Source organism: Aotus nancymaae, unplaced genomic scaffold (assembly GCF_030222135.1).
Source record: "Aotus nancymaae isolate 86718 unplaced genomic scaffold, 86718_ANA_hifiasm-v0.15.2.pri h1tg000020l, whole genome shotgun sequence".
In the NCBI taxonomy this organism is placed as follows: domain Eukaryota; kingdom Metazoa; phylum Chordata; class Mammalia; order Primates; family Aotidae; genus Aotus; species Aotus nancymaae.
The window spans coordinates 52,865,863-52,885,270 of NW_026988432.1; the positions used below are offsets into that span (position 1 = coordinate 52,865,863).

The 19,408-nt window shown below is 40.5% G+C and overlaps 1 protein-coding gene across 3 annotated transcripts in view; it reads right to left on the reverse strand.

The window, feature by feature from the left end:
• The window catches only part of LAMA3 (laminin subunit alpha 3), a 90,603-nt gene that overhangs the window by 30,460 nt on the left and 40,735 nt on the right, over positions 1–19,408 (reverse strand). For all 3 annotated transcript variants that reach the window (XM_064379328.1, XM_012445048.3, XM_012445049.3), the window contains 13 exons: positions 18,298–18,414; positions 17,463–17,617; positions 16,870–17,011; positions 16,000–16,102; positions 14,175–14,291; positions 13,906–14,085; positions 12,892–13,034; positions 8,698–8,868; positions 7,025–7,176; positions 6,710–6,872; positions 6,143–6,276; positions 4,845–4,989; positions 203–322 (listed from right to left, as the gene is read on the reverse strand). In XM_064379328.1, the coding sequence (XP_064235398.1) occupies positions 203–322; positions 4,845–4,989; positions 6,143–6,276; positions 6,710–6,872; positions 7,025–7,176; positions 8,698–8,868; positions 12,892–13,034; positions 13,906–14,085; positions 14,175–14,291; positions 16,000–16,102; positions 16,870–17,011; positions 17,463–17,617; positions 18,298–18,414 (1,842 nt within the window). The remainder of the gene's footprint in view (positions 1–202; positions 323–4,844; positions 4,990–6,142; positions 6,277–6,709; positions 6,873–7,024; positions 7,177–8,697; positions 8,869–12,891; positions 13,035–13,905; positions 14,086–14,174; positions 14,292–15,999; positions 16,103–16,869; positions 17,012–17,462; positions 17,618–18,297; positions 18,415–19,408) is intronic.

Genomic DNA, 19,408 nt, shown 5'->3' on the forward strand with positions numbered 1-19,408 from the left:
TTAACCACGTTTTATAGATGCCATGTGTGTTATATGTTTCATGCCTAAGTGTGCAAATTTTAAAAGGATATATCCCTCAGTTAATATCCATAAGTTTATCTGGTAATAGAAAGGGTTTTATTGATTGATTTTGGGGCACTGACTTAGTTTTAAAGGACTAGGGACATTTGACAGTTCAAGTAAACAGACTCAAAGAACGTACCGAATGGTCTCTCCCGTTGTTTATGATGTCTCCAACTCCCCTTTCTTTTGGTGGCTCTGAATTCAGTTTGTATCTCACCATGAGCTTCCCATCTTCTATATTTAGAGATATGAAGTGATCCTAGGGCAGGGGAACAATGCAGATTACCAGAAGACTTGGCTGAAGAGGCAGCGCATTGGAACTCAAGTTACTCTCCCAGAAACCCCTGCTCTCAGCTTCAGCTGCTGCCTTAGTGAAGAGGGATAATGGTGCTGCAACCAGCCACCCCATGGGATGGGATGATGGTTCAATATTGTAAGTCATGTTAAACATCATGCACAGTGATTGGCACACAGGACGAACACAATAAATGCTAGCTATGAACATGATTTTGTTTTGTATGATCCATAACTGGCGTATAAACATGGAGAATGAAAAGATACAGATCATTAATATTATTTGAAAATATGAGTGCCTTTTAGAGAGAGGCATGGTCTTATACAGACCTCAGATACCTTCTACCATCTGTTTTCTGACTGATTCCTATGTCTCTGTCTCGTTTGTTGGTTTACCCCCTTGTACCTTCCATGTCAGCATTGGGGGTTCCTCGGGGATTCCACATAGGACTCCTTTCTTCCCCATAGCACTCCCTTTGCCTTGACAATCACAGTCACCCCTGTAGCTCCAATTCAGGTGTACCCACGGGCCCCAAATTGTTCTCCCCAGCCTAGACCTGTCTTCAGGGCCAGGTCTCCACATCTGATTCCCTTGTTGTTACTGCTTTGCTTGCATGACTCACAGAGACCTCAGATTCAGAATATCTCAAACAGAACATATGACCTACATGCCTCCCACAGGCTGCCAAGCCTGCCTCTCCTTTCTTTACACCAGGTGCATGGGGTCCCTCCCTCCCAGCCTGCCCCCCGCATGCACGTGTGCTGCACATGCACACACATCACCTTGCTGAGCAAGCCACAAACCTAGGAGGCATTTTTTTCTTTCTCACCCCTTTATCAGAACCTAGGAATCATTCTCGATCCTTCCCTCTCTCCCGTTCAATCTAATCTTGTGAATTCTGCCATTCTTAATTCTCTCTCTCCACGTTATCCCACCTAGTCTCAGCCACGACGTCTTTAGCCAGACCCTACAGTAACAACCCGCTGGTCTCCCTGTGTCCCCCCGTAAGTCCATTCCCCTCTACAGCCAGAGCAGTCCTTGAAAATGCCAGTGACAGCCTGTGACTCTCCTTGGCTGTCAGGATGAAGCCCTGACCCCTACCAGATGCTGTGTGGCATCTGCCTCTTTCTCGGCATTGCCTCCGGCTCTCCAGCTCCACAGAGACTGTTTCGCTGATGCTCCCTGCCCTTGCCACCTCCAGGCCTTCTTCGTACCTCTCCCTCTGCCTGGATACCCTGTCTGCCCTGTCCCCCTGTCACATTCAAATGTCTTCCCTGGTCCTCCTCATCTCGGAGGAGGCACTTCCTTTGCTCAAGTGTCTTTTATGTTGTACATCCTCATTTCACACAAACTTTTCCTTGATACAACTCTTCACAACTGTGATGAAATAAACAACCTATTAACAGCATTCTTTTGCATATTCTTCCCCTCTAGAATATAAAGTCCTGGAGGGTGGGAGCCATATCTGTCTTGGTCATTATTGCGTCTCCATCACAGTGTAAAACATATACTTGAATCAGCTACTTCCCTAGTGGAAAAATAAGCTGAGCAATTTCTGACTTAGGGCTTGAAGGCTTTGCTTTTACACAGTTCCTTAATGATAAGAATGCCTCTCTTTGAAGTCCAGGGACAGAGTCCTTTTCTAAGAGGAAAATCAGTCCTTATCTGGATTCTAAACCTTTGTGAGTCAGCTTAGGTTGATCAACTCATAAACAACAGAGTGACACCAATTTACTGAGAGTCATGAGCCATCCTACTTAAAGCAGCTCTCTTGATCGTTTCTTATGTAATGAGATTATGTAAGTTTTCTTATTATATGAGTAGTATTTCTGGTTCTTAGTCTCCAAGAACTTCAAATTATATTACAAAGAAGACCTTGTTTTGTATAACAACTGCCTTGTCCTGAAGATGCTGGATGACTTCTCAGCTCTATGTATCCTTCAGGTTGGTTGGGACCTTCCTAAGCCATCAGAACTGGTTCAGCCTTGGAATCTCCTGAAGGGTCCAGACCAATGCCAGAGAGGAGAGTTGGACCAGGTCAGTGTTCCCACCCTGCAGGTAGAAGGCTCTGGTAAAATCCCAGATTCCTTATCAATCCCATGTTCTTGGACCACCAGAAAGCCTTTGGGCTCATCCACATTTCTTCAGAAATACTCCCTGTGAGAGTAACTACAGAAGCTCCTACTCACTGGAGTGTTCCAACTCCAGGCCCACTGCAGGTATAGAGCAGCAAACATGACGCCAACTCTCCATCAACCAGCAGATGGCGCTGACGATCACTTGTAGAGTGTCACTTTGGACTTTCCAACCTAATAAATTTTAGAAGGTCCCTCAACTACTTGAAAACAGAGAAGCTTCAGTGTCTTGAGAAGGCAAACATGCTGATAAAGACATAATCCCACACAACCTGGTAAGAGTCAGACCAAGATGGAAACAGCAGGAAGTCAGTCTAGATCTTAGAGATCCCAGGAGGCCTTCACATGTTTTGAGTCAGAATAAGTAGATTCTTAGGCAAGCAGTCGTTCTCAAAGAACAAAACTGATAATGAGAATAGAACAGGAAAAGGGGAGATTTCACCCACATTTTGGTGGCACGTTCTCAAATTCCTGATTACTTTCCCTCATTAAAATGCACATTAATGGAACAGAATAGAGAGCCCAGAGATAAAGCCACACACCTACAACCATCTGATCTTCAACAAAGTCAACAAAAACAAACAACGGGGAAAGGACTCCCTATTGAATAAATGATTCTGGGATAACTGGCTAGTCATATGCAGAAGATTGAAACTGGACTCTTTCCTTTCACCATATGCAAAAATCAACTCAAGATTTATTAAAAACTTAAAATGCAGACCAGGTGTGGTGGCTCACGCCTGTAATCCTAGCACTTTGGGAGGCCGAGGCGGGCAGATCATGAGGTCAGAAGATCTAGACCGGCCTGGCCAACATGGTGAAACCCCATTTCTACTAAAAATACAAAAATTAGCTGGGTGTGGTGGCATGAGCCTGTAATCCCAGCTACTCAGGAGGCTGAGGCATGATAATTATTTGAACCTGGGAGGTGGAGGTTGCAGTGAGCTGAGATCACGCCACTGCACTCCAGCCTGGAGACAGAGCGAGACTCCATCTCAAAAAACAAACAAAAACAATAAAAAATTGTAAATGTAAAACCTAAAACTATAAAAAAAACCCTTGAAGAAAACCTATTTTCGACATAGAAATGCCTAGAAATACCATTCTAGAAATAGGCCTTTGCAAATATTTCATGATGAAGACCCCAAAAGCAATTGCAACAAAACAAAAATTGACAAATAGAACCTAATTAAAGCGCTCTGTACAATGAAAGAAACTATCAACAGAGTAAACTTTCAACAGAGTAAATAGACAACCCACAGAATGGAAGAAAATATATACAAACTATGCATGTGAAAAAGGTCTAATATCCAGAATCTATACAGAACTTGAACAATTAACAAGAAAACACCAAACCACCCCATTAAAAACAGACAAAGGACACAGACGTTTCAGAAGACATATATGCTGCCAGCAAGCATATGAAAAAATGCTCAATATCACTAATGATTAGAGGAATGCAAATCAAAACAATAAGAATCCATCTCATACCAGTCAAAAAGGCAATTATTAAAAAGTCAAAAAATGACAGATGCTGGCAAAGTTGTGGAAAAAAAGGGAATGCTTATACACTGCTGGTGGGAATGTAAATTAGTTCAACCACTGTGGAAAGCAGTTTGTCAATTTCTCAAAGAACTTAGAACTACCATTTGATCCAGCAACCCCATTATTGGGTATAACCCAAAGGAATATAAATCATTCTACCATAAAGACAAATGCACGTGAATGTTATTTGCAGCACTATTCACCACAGCAAAGACACGGAGTCAACCTAAATGCCCATAAATGGTAAACTGGATACAGAAAATGAGGTACATATACACCATGGAATACTACATAGCCATAAAAAAGAACGAGATCATGTCCTTTGCAGCGATGTGGATGAAGCTGGAGGCCATAATCCTAAGAGAACAAATATAGGAACAGAAAAGCAAATACCACATGTTCTCACTTATAAGTGAGAGTTAAACATTGAGTACACATGGATGCAAAGAAGGGAACAACAGACACTGGGGCCTACTTGAGGGCAGAAGTATTTTTTAAGAACAGAAAAACTACCTATTGAATACTATGCTTAGCACCTGGCTGATAAAATAATCTGTACACCAAAATCTGTGACATGCGATTTACCTATATAACAAACCTGCACATGTACCCCTGAAACTAAAAAAGTTAAAAAAAATGCACACTTCCCAGCCAACTAAGTACAACTGGGTGGAGGAAAAGGATGCAGGTAACATTTGCACATTTTTTTTTTTCCAGATCTAATGGGTTGTAACAACCCAGTTATCTCCAAATTACTAAACAAAATGAATATATTTGGTTGTATCTGGCTACTTGTTATAGATTACCTGGTTTTCTGCGAAGAATAGCAAGCCTCTATCCACGGTGGTCTGAATTGTCTGTCCAAAGGTTGGGATGGGAGCATGTGGTTGAGTTGGAACTCGAGCATAGCCTGTACCTTCAAAATAATTTTTGTCTGACTCTTCCTTCCTCCTGTCAACATTAATCACCATAAGTTAGAATACAGCAACAAAGGATTACCATGTCAGTGTGCTTATTAATACGAGATGCTGCCATCTGAAAAATGGAGCCAAGGAAATGCAATCTAGTTGTCATAATTTTGTTAAAGCAGAGGAGACATCTTTAAAATGTTAAAGCAGCCAGCTTTTTCTCCTGGATGTGCTCTCATACTCTGACAATCACACCCTAGCTTGACAAAGATGAGTAAGAGTCCGTTTTGGAAATGGCTACTTAGGAACATGTGGTCTACCAGCTGAAGATCTTGAAATGTAAAAGATTATTAACTTGCCATGTAATTCTATTCTCATTAATAAATATTCAGTCCACCTCATGTTAGAATATACCATGTCCTATAACTGTAGGGGAGGTTAGGAGTTCAAGGCAGCAATTTTCAAAAAGATTGAGGTAGAATAGTAGCAACAAAGTAATGGAATACTTTGTGAATCACTTTTGTAAAAAATTTACAGTAAATATATAATTTTGTGCCTAAATCAGGTACAATCTTTTTTTCCTTTTATTTTTTATTTTTTGAGACAGAGTCTTGCTCTGTAACCCAGGCTGGCAGGCTAGAGTGCAGTGTGGCATGATCTTGGCTCACTGCAACCTTGACCTTGTGAGTTCAAGTGATCCTGTGCCTTAGCCTCCCAAGAGGCTGGGCTACAGGCACGCACCATCGCACCCAGCTGATTTTTGTATTTTTAGTAGAGATGGATTTTTGCCATGTTGGCCAGGCCAGTCTCAAACTCCTGGCCTCAAGTGATCTGCCTGCCTTGGCCTTCCAAAGTGCTGGGATTACAGGCAAGAGCCACTAAATCAGGCCTCTAAAACAGGTACCATTGAATATTAAATATTTTGTGGTAGGAGGCACAAAATTTTTCATAAAGACTTTTTTTAAGTGAGAAAACTCTGTCAATCTAGCATTTCATACGAATTAGGAAGAGACTACCATAATTAGATTTTAGGGCTGGACTGCCAGTGTTGCGTGCACACATACTTGAAGAACCATGGGCCCAAGCAACTAGCAACGTCAATAGCACCTCACTGGCCCATCCTTTATTACATGTAAAAGTATTGCAAGTTACCAGAACTCCAGTTATAGAGTTTCTGGTTTCTATGTTGTATTTACCTTCTACAAGGTTCCACTTCAGTTGTGTTGAGATTGAACGTTTTTTTGAAGTTGTACAAGCTTAGAACATTTTCATTGAGGTCATCTAATTCAATACAACCTTTGTATGGAGGGAAATTTAGTCGACTAGGAAGCTGAAAATGAAATAAAATATCTTCCACCAATTGAACAAAGGACAGCAGTCAAAACAGTATAAATTTATCACTTTCGACAGTCACTATGATATAAGGGTTAATTAAGAATGTGAACCCTGGAGCAAGATGCCCTGGCTTTGCTATTTACTAACTGTATGACTATGGGAAAGTTATTACACCTCTCTGTCTGTTTCCTCATCTGCTAAATGAGAATGATCATGATGCTTATTTAAATTAACACACTTAAACTTAGAACAGTGCACAGAAGGAGTATTCAGTAAGTGTTAGCTATTATCGCTAGAATGTGCTGTAAGAATGCACAGTTAAATTCATTTTATTTTTGTAATTAATAATGAAAATAGACACATGAGGTAATCATGATTCCAAATTAAAATTTAAATATTTCATTCAGTGAAATAACATTTACACTTACTTTAAAATCAGGTGGGTAACCTCCAACATAAAATACAGCATTTTCAGGATCCAAATTAAGGAGTGTATTACTATTTCTACCATCCATGTCATAGACTCCGGGTGCTTCTGGTTTACTGGATGTGGCGCCTTTGGTGTAATTAAGCCTTGCAAACTGATAAATTCTGTTTAAAATGAATTTAGATAATAAAGTTATATTAAAAAAATAAAGAATTCAAAGCCAAGACACTAAAAATGGTGTTCAGCAACATGTATACATGGAAGTTTGGTGAGCACAGTCAGGTTCACAAAGAGCAACTGTCAATCAGCCTTGTACCTCTGAAATTTCACCCGATCCATAACTGCCTCCTGAGTCTCACTCTCAGTCAAGATCTGGTCCACTTGGAGTTCAGCCTCGCGGTTCCCCAGGTTGTAGACACAGGTGAGCTGGCCATCCACGACTGCCATGCCAATGTAGTCCCGGGAGGCCTGGAGACAGAAGGGCCACCTCAGAACACTTCATACTGTGGTTTCTCAATTTCCCATCTCAATAGGATGAGGATGCATTTCAAATAACTAACCGTTGTAGGCAATAAGCCTTGAGCAGACAGAATAAACAAAGTGCAACCTTTTATAGAATAATACAGAATGCTGAGTTAATAATGCGAGAGCTGTCTCTGCTCATGTTATAGTACACTCATGTATTCATTCCTCCATTCGCTCAAGCTACAAATACGTGCCAAGCAGCTACCATACAGAGGGTCCAGATATGGACTCAGGCATCCATCGGATTTTAGTCTGGTAAGGGAGATAAGCCATTTTGCTTCTCCCAGTACCACACGACATCCTTGAACACTTTGTGCATGTCTCTGTTGTCATGCCTCTATGTTATCATGATCAGTTACATATGCGTCTTTCTTCCCTGAAAGAATGTGAGCACCTTAAGGTAGAAACAAAATGTTTTAATATCGTGGCAAAATATTCATAGAACTTACCATTTTAACCATTTTTAGTGTGCATTGGCATTAAGCACATTCAAGAAATAAATTTTGGTTTATCACAAAGCCAGAATGTGACACATAGTAGGTATATGGTATAAATTTGTTGAAGGAATAAAGCAATGTGCATTTTATCATGAAACAAAGCAAAAGATCATGACATAAGAAAGCTATAAATAAAATGCCAATCTCTTGAAGTGTGGAAGAGTAATTAGCAATAGTGTTGATATTAAGAATCTTTAAATACGATTTCCTAACTGGGCAGAATTTTTGAGAACTGTATTTCAAGTGTTTCTCTTCCAACAACTGAATCCTAACCCAGTGAGTGATTAGCTTTTCCTTTGACACTTATGTCAAAGAAATGTATTTTAAAAGGAAGGATTAAAAGCTAAAACCAACCATTCAAAATGGCTGTAAGGGTAGTGAATTTACACTAAGTAGTAGTAATGAATTCACACTGATAAAGAGATGGGGCAAGTGCTTTTCTTATCATTGAGGCAGGAGAGAGAGGCTTCATTCCACTCCAGTCCTCACCCATGATCTCCCCACCCCACAGGCTTGAGGAAGGGTCTGTGGCTGGTTGGTCTGAGGAAAAGAACAAGGTCACAATTCTGTGAGGAGGAGCTACTATCAATTTCCATGAAGCCTTGATATTGATCCCTGGTAGTGTGGTGTCAATCATATAAATTGGTAGTGTGGAGGGGTGCCAGTTATCCACCCCTGGTGCTCATGTTTTTTACATGTACACACACGTGCCCATGTGCTGGGTCCATTGGGTAAGGCCTCTTGATCCTCCAGCAATCAACAATCCAGGATGCATGGGAAGCGCCTCGAGGGCACTGCCACAGTGGGGAGGTGAGCGGGGAGGAAGCTGGCGGGATTTGTCGATGTCTCAGTAGGATTTCCACCTGCTGTGCTAATGGCAGTGACGCGGCTGTGCCATACATCTTAAAAGCACAAAGCTTGAAAAATATTGTTTTAAAAGCAAAAGAGATGTCCAAGCAATACTTACATCTTTATTTCCAAGGTACATCACAAACATATTCTCAGTACCCCCATTTTCTCTTGAGTTGGGCCTTTGGAGAAACAAGGACAGAGATGTGTATCCTTTCAAATCTTCCAGGTCATTTGGCAGTCGGACTTCAACTCCAGATTTACCATTGAACCTCATGGGGACAGCAACCTGTGAGGAGTAAGTTACATGGTGTCAAAGACCGTCCTGTGAAGAAAGTAGGTGCGCTCAGAGAGCTAGTTTGTGACTCTTGGCCATGCGTCAGCCTTTCCTGAGTTGTTATGATAAGGAGCAAGAAAACGTGAATATTTCTGAGCCCTGGATCATAATCTCCAAAACGAGACTATAAACTCATGAAGCAGCTTCAGGAGCTGCGTCATAAGGCGTTTGTGTTTTTTATTAGTCAGGGATATTTGAGCAGTGCACTTAGTCCTCTGTGCCAGCAATAATAACAATGATAATGACAATAATACAAATTACAACCCTACAAGGTTTTTGTGCAGATGAACTAACATCTACGGAAGAAGCACTTGGCATGACGCCTGGCATACAATCAGACATGTAATATATTAAAACTATACTTTGGCCAGGCGCGGTGGCTCACACCTGTAATCCCAGCACTTTGGAAGGCCGAGGTGAGCTGATCATGAGGTCAAGAAATCAAGACCATCCTCGTCAACATGGTGAAACTCCATCTCTACTAAAAATACAAAAATTAGCTGGGCATTGTGGTGCGCACCTGTAGTCCCAGCTACTCAGGAAGCTAAGGCAGGAGAATTGTTTGAACCCGGGAGGCGGAGGTTGTAGTGAGCCGAGATGGCACCACTGCATTCCAGCCTGGCTACAGAGAGAGATTCTGTCTCAAACAAACTATATTTTAAGCCAGGTGCAGTAGCTCACACCTGTAATCCCAGCACTTTGGGAGACTGAGGTAGGAGGATCACTTGAGCTCAGGAGTTTGAGGACAGCCTGAACAACATGGTGAGACCTCATAGCTACTAAAAAACAAAAAAAGAAAAGAAAAAGCCGGGTGTCATATGCCTGCAGTCCCAACTACTCAGCAGGCTGAGATGTGAGGCTCGCTTGAGCCCAGGAGTTCCAGTCTGCAGTGAGCCATGATCACGCCACTGGACTCCAGTCTAGTTTAGGGAACAGAGCGAGACCTTGTCATATATATATGAATATATATATATATTTTTAGGCACATATATATTTGCATATTAAGCATATAAAATATATTTACTTAAGTATATATTTATATATAATTTACATATAATTATATATGCATTTATTATATATTAAATATGTTATATTTAATAGATTAAAATGAATATATAATTATAAAATTTATATTATATAATTATAATTTTATATATTTAATATATTAAGATACATATATAATTATATATACATTATATGCAATATATAATTTGTATATATTTAATATATAAAAGCCTATATAATTAATATATAATTATATAATATTATGTATGCATAAAATATGATTATAATATATAATTAAATATAAGCATATATAAAATATATACATATATAGAAAAATATTTTAAATGCACTTTTAAAGGAACTGTTTCCTTGGATATATTACATGTTACAGTTTCATTTATTTTAGGCATTCAGTCCTGAAAAATGAGTGAGTGCATCAAGGCTCTCTAAAATAGTGCTTCTTAAGCTCTCTGTGGCAAAGGACCATTTTTTCTTTCTAATATGCTATGGACAAATACTTCCGTAAAACATATTCAAATTTAAATTACTAGAAAAATTAAAAAGATGGTAGACAAAATACAAGCCCACTGATTACATGCTTGCATATTGAGGCAATTCAAATTATTCAAAGCTTCCAAACATTTACTCTCAACTTTATACTTACATATAATGGACCAGTAAGAAAGGTTCTATGACTAGCCCTGGTGTGTGGGTCAAGAAGATAAATATTTCCTAACTATTGAAAGAATAATACAAAAGAATAAGATTTACATCAAGTCTGCATTTTCTCTATCAAGCATTTAAATATTTATCGAGGATCTTGTATATGTAAGGTATTACGTCAGGCGACTTGGCGATGGGGTCCCACATTTACGGGCTCATTTCATGCCTCTCTCTCCTACTCACCCCCTGCCCTTCAGAACTACGTTTCTCAGTCTCTGCCTGGCATTCCCTTTTGCTTTTGTCACCTGGCAAATTCCTACTCATTCTTTAATTTTTTTTAATTAAGATACTTCTTTTTTTTTTTTTTGAGACGGAGTTTCACTCTTGTTACCCAGGCTGGAGGGCAATGGCGCAATCTCGGCTCACCGCAACCTCCGCCTCCTGGGTTCAAGCAATTCTCCTGCCTCAGCCTCCCGAGTAGCTGGGACTACAGGCTGTGCCAGCATGCCCAGCTAATTTTTGTATTTTTAGTAGAGACAGGGTTTCACCATGTTGATCAGGATGGTCTCGATCTCTTGACCTCGTGATCCACCTGCCTCGGCCTCCCAAAGTGCTGGGATTATAGGCGTGAGCCACTGTACCCAGCCTAAGATACTTCTTGTATTTAAGAAAAGGTATGGAGAATATGCCTGTATGTGCATCACCATGAAATGGAACATGACTGTCAGAACTGGCGCCCGTCCCCTTCTCCCTTCTCAGAGGTCACCACTGCTCTGGATCTGGATTCCCATGCAAATTTTCATGCATGTTTTAATAATTTTTAAATTAAATATGCATTAATCTAGAAACTGTAATTAGTCCTATTTTCATGTTTGAAATATTTTTATATAAATGGTATCCATCTGCACACATTTATCTACAACTTGCTTTCTTTGCTGGGCACTGTGTTTAGATTTATTCATGTTGATACACACAGCTCCAGTTCATTCAGGTTTACTGTTGTAAACGTGGGTTTTTTCAAAAAAAATTTTTGGTGTGATTATAAACCATGTTGCAATGAACATTCTTATCCATGTCTGTCAGTTCTACTTATTAGTGCTATTCTGAGCCTCTCCAGGTAGAACTGGGGTTTTCAAAGATGCACATAACACATCTCTATCCAGCTTGTTAGCACAGTCTAAGAAACCACCTGCAGTGGCTGGAGAGCAGCCTGAGTTCAGAACTGACTTAATAATTTCTGTGTCCTCAGCACCCAAAGAAGTGCCAGTGCCAATTAGGCATGCACAAACACCTACTTATTGCTTTTTATTTTATAGTTTTCCAATAACATAGTACCTACTATTTGCCAGGCACTGTTCCATATTAGCTCATTCAACCATAACAATCTCATAAGGTTGATACTATTATTTTCTATGCTCTACAGATGAAGAAACTGAGGCACAGAGAGGTAAAGGGACAGGGCCCAGGTCTCACAGATCATCAAAGGCAGAGCAAGACCTGAAACCAAGGCAGTCTGGCTCGGTTAAACAGCTGTTAACCACTGTGCTTTAATACACTTCAATTTTTTGTTGGATAAATTAGTAAATGAACACAGCAGGGCAAAAGCTAGCATACATTCTTATTCATTTGCTTTTTATGAAGTGTGTATGGGTATGAAGAGGGTACTTTCTTCCAAACTTTGCCTTATGCTCTTTGCTTTCCTGTTCAAGGTTTTATGTTGGGAATACTTTGCTTTCTTAGGAGCTACTGGAAAATACAATAAATATTATTTACATTTCAGGACAAAATAAATCTTAAGAGACAAGTGTCAGTAATTCAAGCAAATAATGTCAGGTTAAAACAAGAAAGGCTGGGGAATCAGTATTCCAATGACAGAAGACTGCTGTCATTTCAAATCCTCCATCCTCAGCAAAGATGGATTCTATAGCTTTCAAGTTACAATAGGAGGGTAGGTCCTGTGCAGTAGTATCACACTGGCACATTCCCACCACAGAACCCTCACTTGAATGTACAATTGCAGTTTACAGACTGGCGCCTGGAAGAAATTCCTCCCTTCTGCCTGAATAAACTCAATGCAGGGAAGCTGCTTCAGGATCCTGATATGCCAGATAACTTAAGGGATGAAGATCACGTGTACTTTTAAAGGATGACAGGAAGAAATCAATCTTTAGATTTCAAGCAACCAAAGAATTACAGAAAGAAAGACAACCAATTCTTGAGTAAATAAGTGTTTTTTTCTTTCTTGATGAATGTGGTAACTCATTGAAGAACTAGCCTTGGCCACTGACCACGTGGGGACACACCCACCTTACTGGCAGCATCTCTGGCCTGCTGAATTAGTTCTCGTATTCTGTCCATGTTGTCAGAGATGTTTCCCAAGGGCAACAGCTGTTGGTTGATACTTTCAATCTTGCGCCAAAGATCAGGTAGTTTGTTGGTTAACTTACTCACTGTTGGTGAGATTAGAAAACAGAAAAGTAAAATTGTGCATTAGGAAAAGGTTAACTACAAATGTTCTTACTGACAGTATTTGTCAAGTGGCACGTTTGGTCCCCAGATGTTGACTAGGATGAGTCATAATCAGTTACAGTATTTCCCCCCTTACCCACGGGTTCACGTCTCAAGGTTTCAAGTACTTGCTGTCAACCATGGTCCAAAAATATTAAAGAGAAAAATTCCAGAAATAAGCAATTCCTAAGTTTTGAATTGTGTGCTATTTGGAGTAGCATGATGAAATCTCATATGGCCCCACCCATGTGAATCTTCCCTTTTTCCAGCATATCCTTGCTGTCTACCCTACCCACCCATTAGTCACTTCGTAGCTGTCTGGGTTATCAGACCAAAAAAAACATAGCACATGTAGGGTTCGGTACTATCTGTGGTTTCATGCATCCACTAGGGGTCCTGGAACACATCCCCCGAGGATAAGGAGGAACTACTGTACATGGTGAATTGTATTCTGCAATCTTGGTACCAAGTCCTTTTCTTTGACCACTACAGAAAAAAAAAAAATCTTTGTTTTCTGATCCTTAATATCAATCATAATTCAATGTTTCAGGGTTTAAGAACCTATATCTCCACTTTGTAAAAAAAGAAAACGAATAGCATTTTCAATATATTTTCTAAAAATTAAAAATCCCATCTGGTCCTTCTAACTGGTAGAATATCTGTACTCTCTGAATATATCATATATCATGTGGAACTGTTTGCTAATGTTTTAGTTTCCGAGATCAGAGTTTGCCAGGGAAGAACAGAAAGGAACCAAAACACATAACAATGGAGAAAATGGCTAAGATATCCTGGCCAAAGAATGCCTGATACCTGAGTTATCTGCATCAGTCAGAGCCTTTTCGAAGTCTTCATTCTGTGCGCTCCCATAGGTGTCCTTAATTCTCTCCACATCTATCTGAATGGGGTTGAGCCCATCCAGAACCTCATCTGTGATGTCGCTGGTCTTTCTGACCATGCTCTTTGCACTACTGATCATAGCATCGGTATCACCTAAGTCACATACAAATAGGGAGGTATAAGTATCTAAAACGTTCAACAAAAGAAGCCAACCAAATATAGTGCGTTAGGAAGATGCTGACCTCTCTGTATCCCATGAAGACCATCTCGGAGAGTTGTGAGATTGGTGTCTATCACTTCTTTCTGAGCTGTCACAATGTTCAGGGTTTGCTGTAGGTTGCTGAGAGCCGGACTAACTTCTAAAATAAAATAAAGCATCAAGAGGCAATTATTTTGTGCATTTTGATCCTCCATTGGTATTTGTGACCCCTGAAGTAGCCAGTGTCTGCACAGCATTAAGTAGACTTGCTTCTTAGGGGTCATCTCAGACATGCCCACTGCATGTGCGTAGCACAGCTCTGGGATCCTCCAGTTACAGAGGTCAGCAGCAAATCAGAACCTTGTGGTAATGCCTTGGAAATACACAGGAAGAGAGAGGCTGAATAACTTAGGGAGGGCTAAACTTCGAATCTGCTTAGAGTAAGAGTCTCTGTTTAGTAAAAGATGTATCTGTCTTATCCACTACCATGTCCTAGCACACAGTGTAGTGTCTGGTACTATTTGAGGCTTAATATTAGCACGTTTGTTGAGTGAATGAATATATGAGTGAATGGATGAATGGCAGAAAGGATCCTCCTCTGTCAGAGGACAAGAAAGGAGTGTTGTTGAAAGAGCTTCATCCAGGTAATACGGATACAAAGTAGGCACTGTTTCTGTTAATTTCCAAAGTGACATATTTTTAAAATTCCATGAAAGAAAGGGAGCTACTAGACATTCCCAGCTGATAATTTTGCCATCCTTGGGTCATTCAAAATCACCATCAAATGCTTTAAGACTATCTTGATGATTCATGGCTTCAGTTAGGATTCCAAGACTGGTTTACATAGCAACCAACATAGTTAGCACCCTAACCCTATTTACCACACTGAGCCTACCTTGAAGCTCACATTTTGTAGAGCAACAGATGTCATACCAGGAAATATGGATTTGTATTTTTAGTTGAGACAGGAGAAACTCTGTCTCTACTAAACACACAAAAACTAGCGAGGCATGGTGGTGTGCCCCTGTAGTCCCAGTTACTCAGGAAGCCGAGGCAGAAGAATCGCTTGAACCCAGGAGGTAGAGGTTGCAGTGAGCTGAGATTGTGCCACTGCACTCCAGCCTGGGTGACAAAGCGAGACTCCATTTCAAATAAAAACAAAATAAACAAACAAAAAATTTTAAAGCAGTTATCCTAATGACCCCAAACCAATGAGCTTGATATGTGGGTTGTCAATACCATGATCACATGTGGATTAAATTAAAATAGCCTCCCCACCAAGGCCAGACCCAAATAGGCCTAGCACTCAAAGATTTACTTATAAGGCTCTAGTTAATTTTGTATATGAAGGATGGGGGATATTTAGAATACGGGTGGATACATGAAATTGATAAATAAATCATGAATTTTAAAAATATTATCTGGGCCCAGCATGGTGGCTCATGCTTGTAATCCCAGCATTTTGGGAAGCTGAGACAGGAGGATCCTGTAAGGACAGGAGTTTGAGACCAGCCTGGACAACATAGCAAGACCTTGCCTCTACAAAAAAATACAAAAATTAGCTGGGCATGATGGTGCATGCCTGTAATCTCAGCTACTTGGGAGGCTGAGGTGGGAGGATCGTTTAAGCCCAGGAGTTCAAAGCTATAGTGAGCTATGATTGTGCCACTGCACTCCAGCTTGGGCAACAGAATGAGACTCCATCTCTATTACAAATAACAATAGTTACAAAATTAAAGAAATAAAAGGTATCATCTTCATTGACATTGAGACTCAAAAACAACATTTGCTTCTAGGGCTGCTCCACCTGGTCCCAGAGGTCATTTAAAGCTCCCGCCTGTCCCTGCTGCTGCCGACTCCCCCGATACCTTGCTGTAGCTTCTTCTGTGTTATCTTGGCTTCATTTAACAGTTTATCACTGTTGGAACTCAGGGTTTTAGCTTTTCTTGGCAGATCTTCCTTTATCACTGTCTGAAAGCAAAGCATTTAATAGCTATATGTTAGGAAATATGGAATCAGATTTCTATCCAATCTGAAGCCCTTAATTTTAAGGATGAAGTTCAAAGGGGAAAGGAGTTAGAACTATATTGTTCCCTAAAAGATACAGTTAGGGTTCCAGGTAGCCCTAACACCTATGTGACTTATGTGGCTTGGGGAGGTGGGCCTATCTCTGGTGGCATGCTGACAAATTATGTGACACTTGGTTTAGCGGCTCACTGTCATTCGTACAAAACCCCCTACAATAACAGAAGAGAGAACTTGGTTGTTTTCAGGCTTTCAAGCTTTGGGACAGAAAAGTCTTCACTCATTCAAGAAGGCCTGTCCCCCTGAACTCTGATATTTAATATTTTGCTCTTTATTTTCAGATATGGGAATTATCATATGGTGCATATAAGATCCCACAGGACTCCATAGACACATTGAGATGTAAGACCAAATGACCTGATGAAAATGCTCATCAAGTTGTTTGCAAAAATGTCTCTTTTTGGTTAACAATCACAGCATAAAAGCATACCTGGTAAGATATGGATATAATATTCGTTCAGTCTGAAAACTGATTATCAGGGTAATTCCTATTTGGTTTTATTCATAGTTTTAAAACTGTGCTACAGACATGAAATAGTCAAATATAGAAATTACCCATATCTAGAGCACATTCTAGGAGCCCACAGAAAGAAAATATAAAAATGAGCCATCTCCACAGTGACTGTGGAGAAGCTGCTGGTACAGGTGCTCACCTGGAGGGCGGACTCGGATGCACTGGTGGCCCTGTTGGCTGCGTCCTCAGCCGCTTTGATGGCATTGAGGATGTTCTCATAGGCGGTGGCGGCATCCACGGCGCAGCGTACCAGCTCATCCCCACTGGCGTTTCTCTTGATCCTGGAAGACAGGGTGGGTTAGGCACCCCCCACAGCTTTCCTCTACCAGCAGCTGACGTCCCCCAAACCTTCCTATTTCTTCTTTTTCTTTCCTTTTTTTTTTAAGATATGGAAAAATAAAAAATAAAGAGATGGCAGAATCTCTCTTTGTTGCCCGGGTTTGACTGCAGTGGTGCCATCAACTTGAGCCCAGCCCTTTTCCATTTCATTTGGCAAGTGGAGACCTGAGGTGACGGCCTCTGTAGCTGTGCCCAAAGGACATGACCAGGAATTAGTGCCCTCATTGCTGTTCTGCTTCTGACTTGAGCCTGGGGCATTGTCCTTGACCCCGCCCTCTGTCCTCCTCCAGGTTCTGGAGACCCAGCCACCCCATGGGAGGGCCTCGCTTGTCTCAGGACAAGCTGCTGCGCTCAGCCCACGTGCCCTTCAGGTCTCCTGGGCCATGCACTTACTCCTCCAGCTGCTTTGCCAACTCTTGTAAGGACTGCGCGTGCTTTTCTGCCTTCTCCACAAAGGATGTTTTACCAGCAGATCTGGAAAGTTCTCTCACTTTGTCACTTAGTTCCTGTCTTGCTTCATTTAAACTGGCAGCTAATTTTTCATATTCCTATTTTTTCCAAATAAACAAAGATAGTATAAATTCAAGAAAGAATGTAGATGCTGATTTCTCAAACTCTATCATAAATGATGTGGGGGCAACAATGAGATGTTATATTTTCTAAGTCTATTTACCACAGCAGTCAATCCTTGATCACTTCAGACAGTAGCAGTGGGAGTATTTCCCCAAAGCTTGCCACTATCTCGAACATTCTCATTATGGTGAGAAACCCTTTAGTAACCTTTACAAAAGCACAATGTTATCATCAAGATACAGTTGTAGTAAACCAAAGGACTTTTTTATAATTTAGAAATAGTTATTATAAAAGGTACTTTCAAAATCCCCATTGAACTGCTAAGAAATTTTGTCAGTTTTTTATCAAGTCTTAAATATCTTCTGTTAATAAAGGTATGTTTGATGTTTTAAAAATAGCATAATAATTTTTTTGTTATCACAAAAGTGATTTGCTCCTTGCAGACAAACTAGGTATTACATATCAATGTAAGAAGACAAGTCATTCATACTTCTTTTGCAAGGGAGAACTATTGTTAACATTTCAGTATATTTCCCTTCCATCCAAGAGACTATACTTTGATAAAACAAAACAGTAGGTCAGCCCATTTCACTGTTTTCTCGCAATATAATTAAAATGTTTTTAGATTTTTCTAGAGAATGACGGTTTCCTCTACCTTCTGGCTTTTCTCCATCAGCTGCAGTGCAATGTTGGTTTGCAACAAAGATGAGTCTGCAGTGGCCAGATACTTGGTGAAATCACTCTGCAGGGAATTTATTTCTTTCATCTGTCTCTGGAGAAAATTTAAAAAAATATGTGCTAGAGCTCCATGATATATTCTCGGAAGGCATAGACAAATTATGGGACAACATCATATAAGTAATTTCAAAGTCAGAATGCTTTCCTGAACCTCACCATTGTCTAGGCAATTACAAAGTGATAGGAAATCAGTTCTTTTTGTAGTAGAGGTATGTTATCATAGTTTCCTTAAATGAGATGCCAATGAAACAATTGCTATCACTGCTGAAGAAGGTTTCTACAGTAGGGGTCAACTTGCCCTACGAGATGGGTATATTATCAAAATCTGGCTTGCGGAACAGACCAAAAGATTTTAGGTAAGTAAACCATCATCAACCATCAGCCAGTACCAATGAGAACACAGTAGGCACTTGACTGAGAGGTTACACAGAACCTGAAGAGGCCAGGCTGGAAGGCTGCCAGAGTTCAGAGGCCTGTGAAAGTTAGGTCCTGCTCCCTTCCCTTGGCATAATCAGTGACTTCACACAGACATGGTACCATCCAAAGAGACTTCGGGAGTTAAGCATAGAGTCATCCACTATGTCTCAGGCTCTCAAAGTGCTGGGATTACAGGTGTGAATTGCTGCACCTGGCCTTATAGTTAGTATTTTTAATAGTGAACACTGTATGCTAAAACAATAAGGCCGGGGCAGTGGTTCATGCCTGTAATCCTAACATTTTGAGAGGCCAAGGCAAGAGGATTGCTTGGGCCCAGGAGACATCATTTATTTTCATTTACCAACTTCCTCCTGTTTTGGGGTCTGCTCTACATTAGTCAACTTTGATTTTACGGTCATTTTATAACCTATATAACCTCTCATATTTTTGTTGTTTTTATTTATTTATTTTTTTGAAACAGGTCTCATTCTGTCGTCCAGGTTGAAGTGCAGTGGCTTGATCATGGCTCCCTGCAGCCTTGCCCCCCACCCACCAGTGTGTTCAAGCAATCCCTCCCACCTCAGCCTCCTGAGTAGCTGGGACTACAGGCA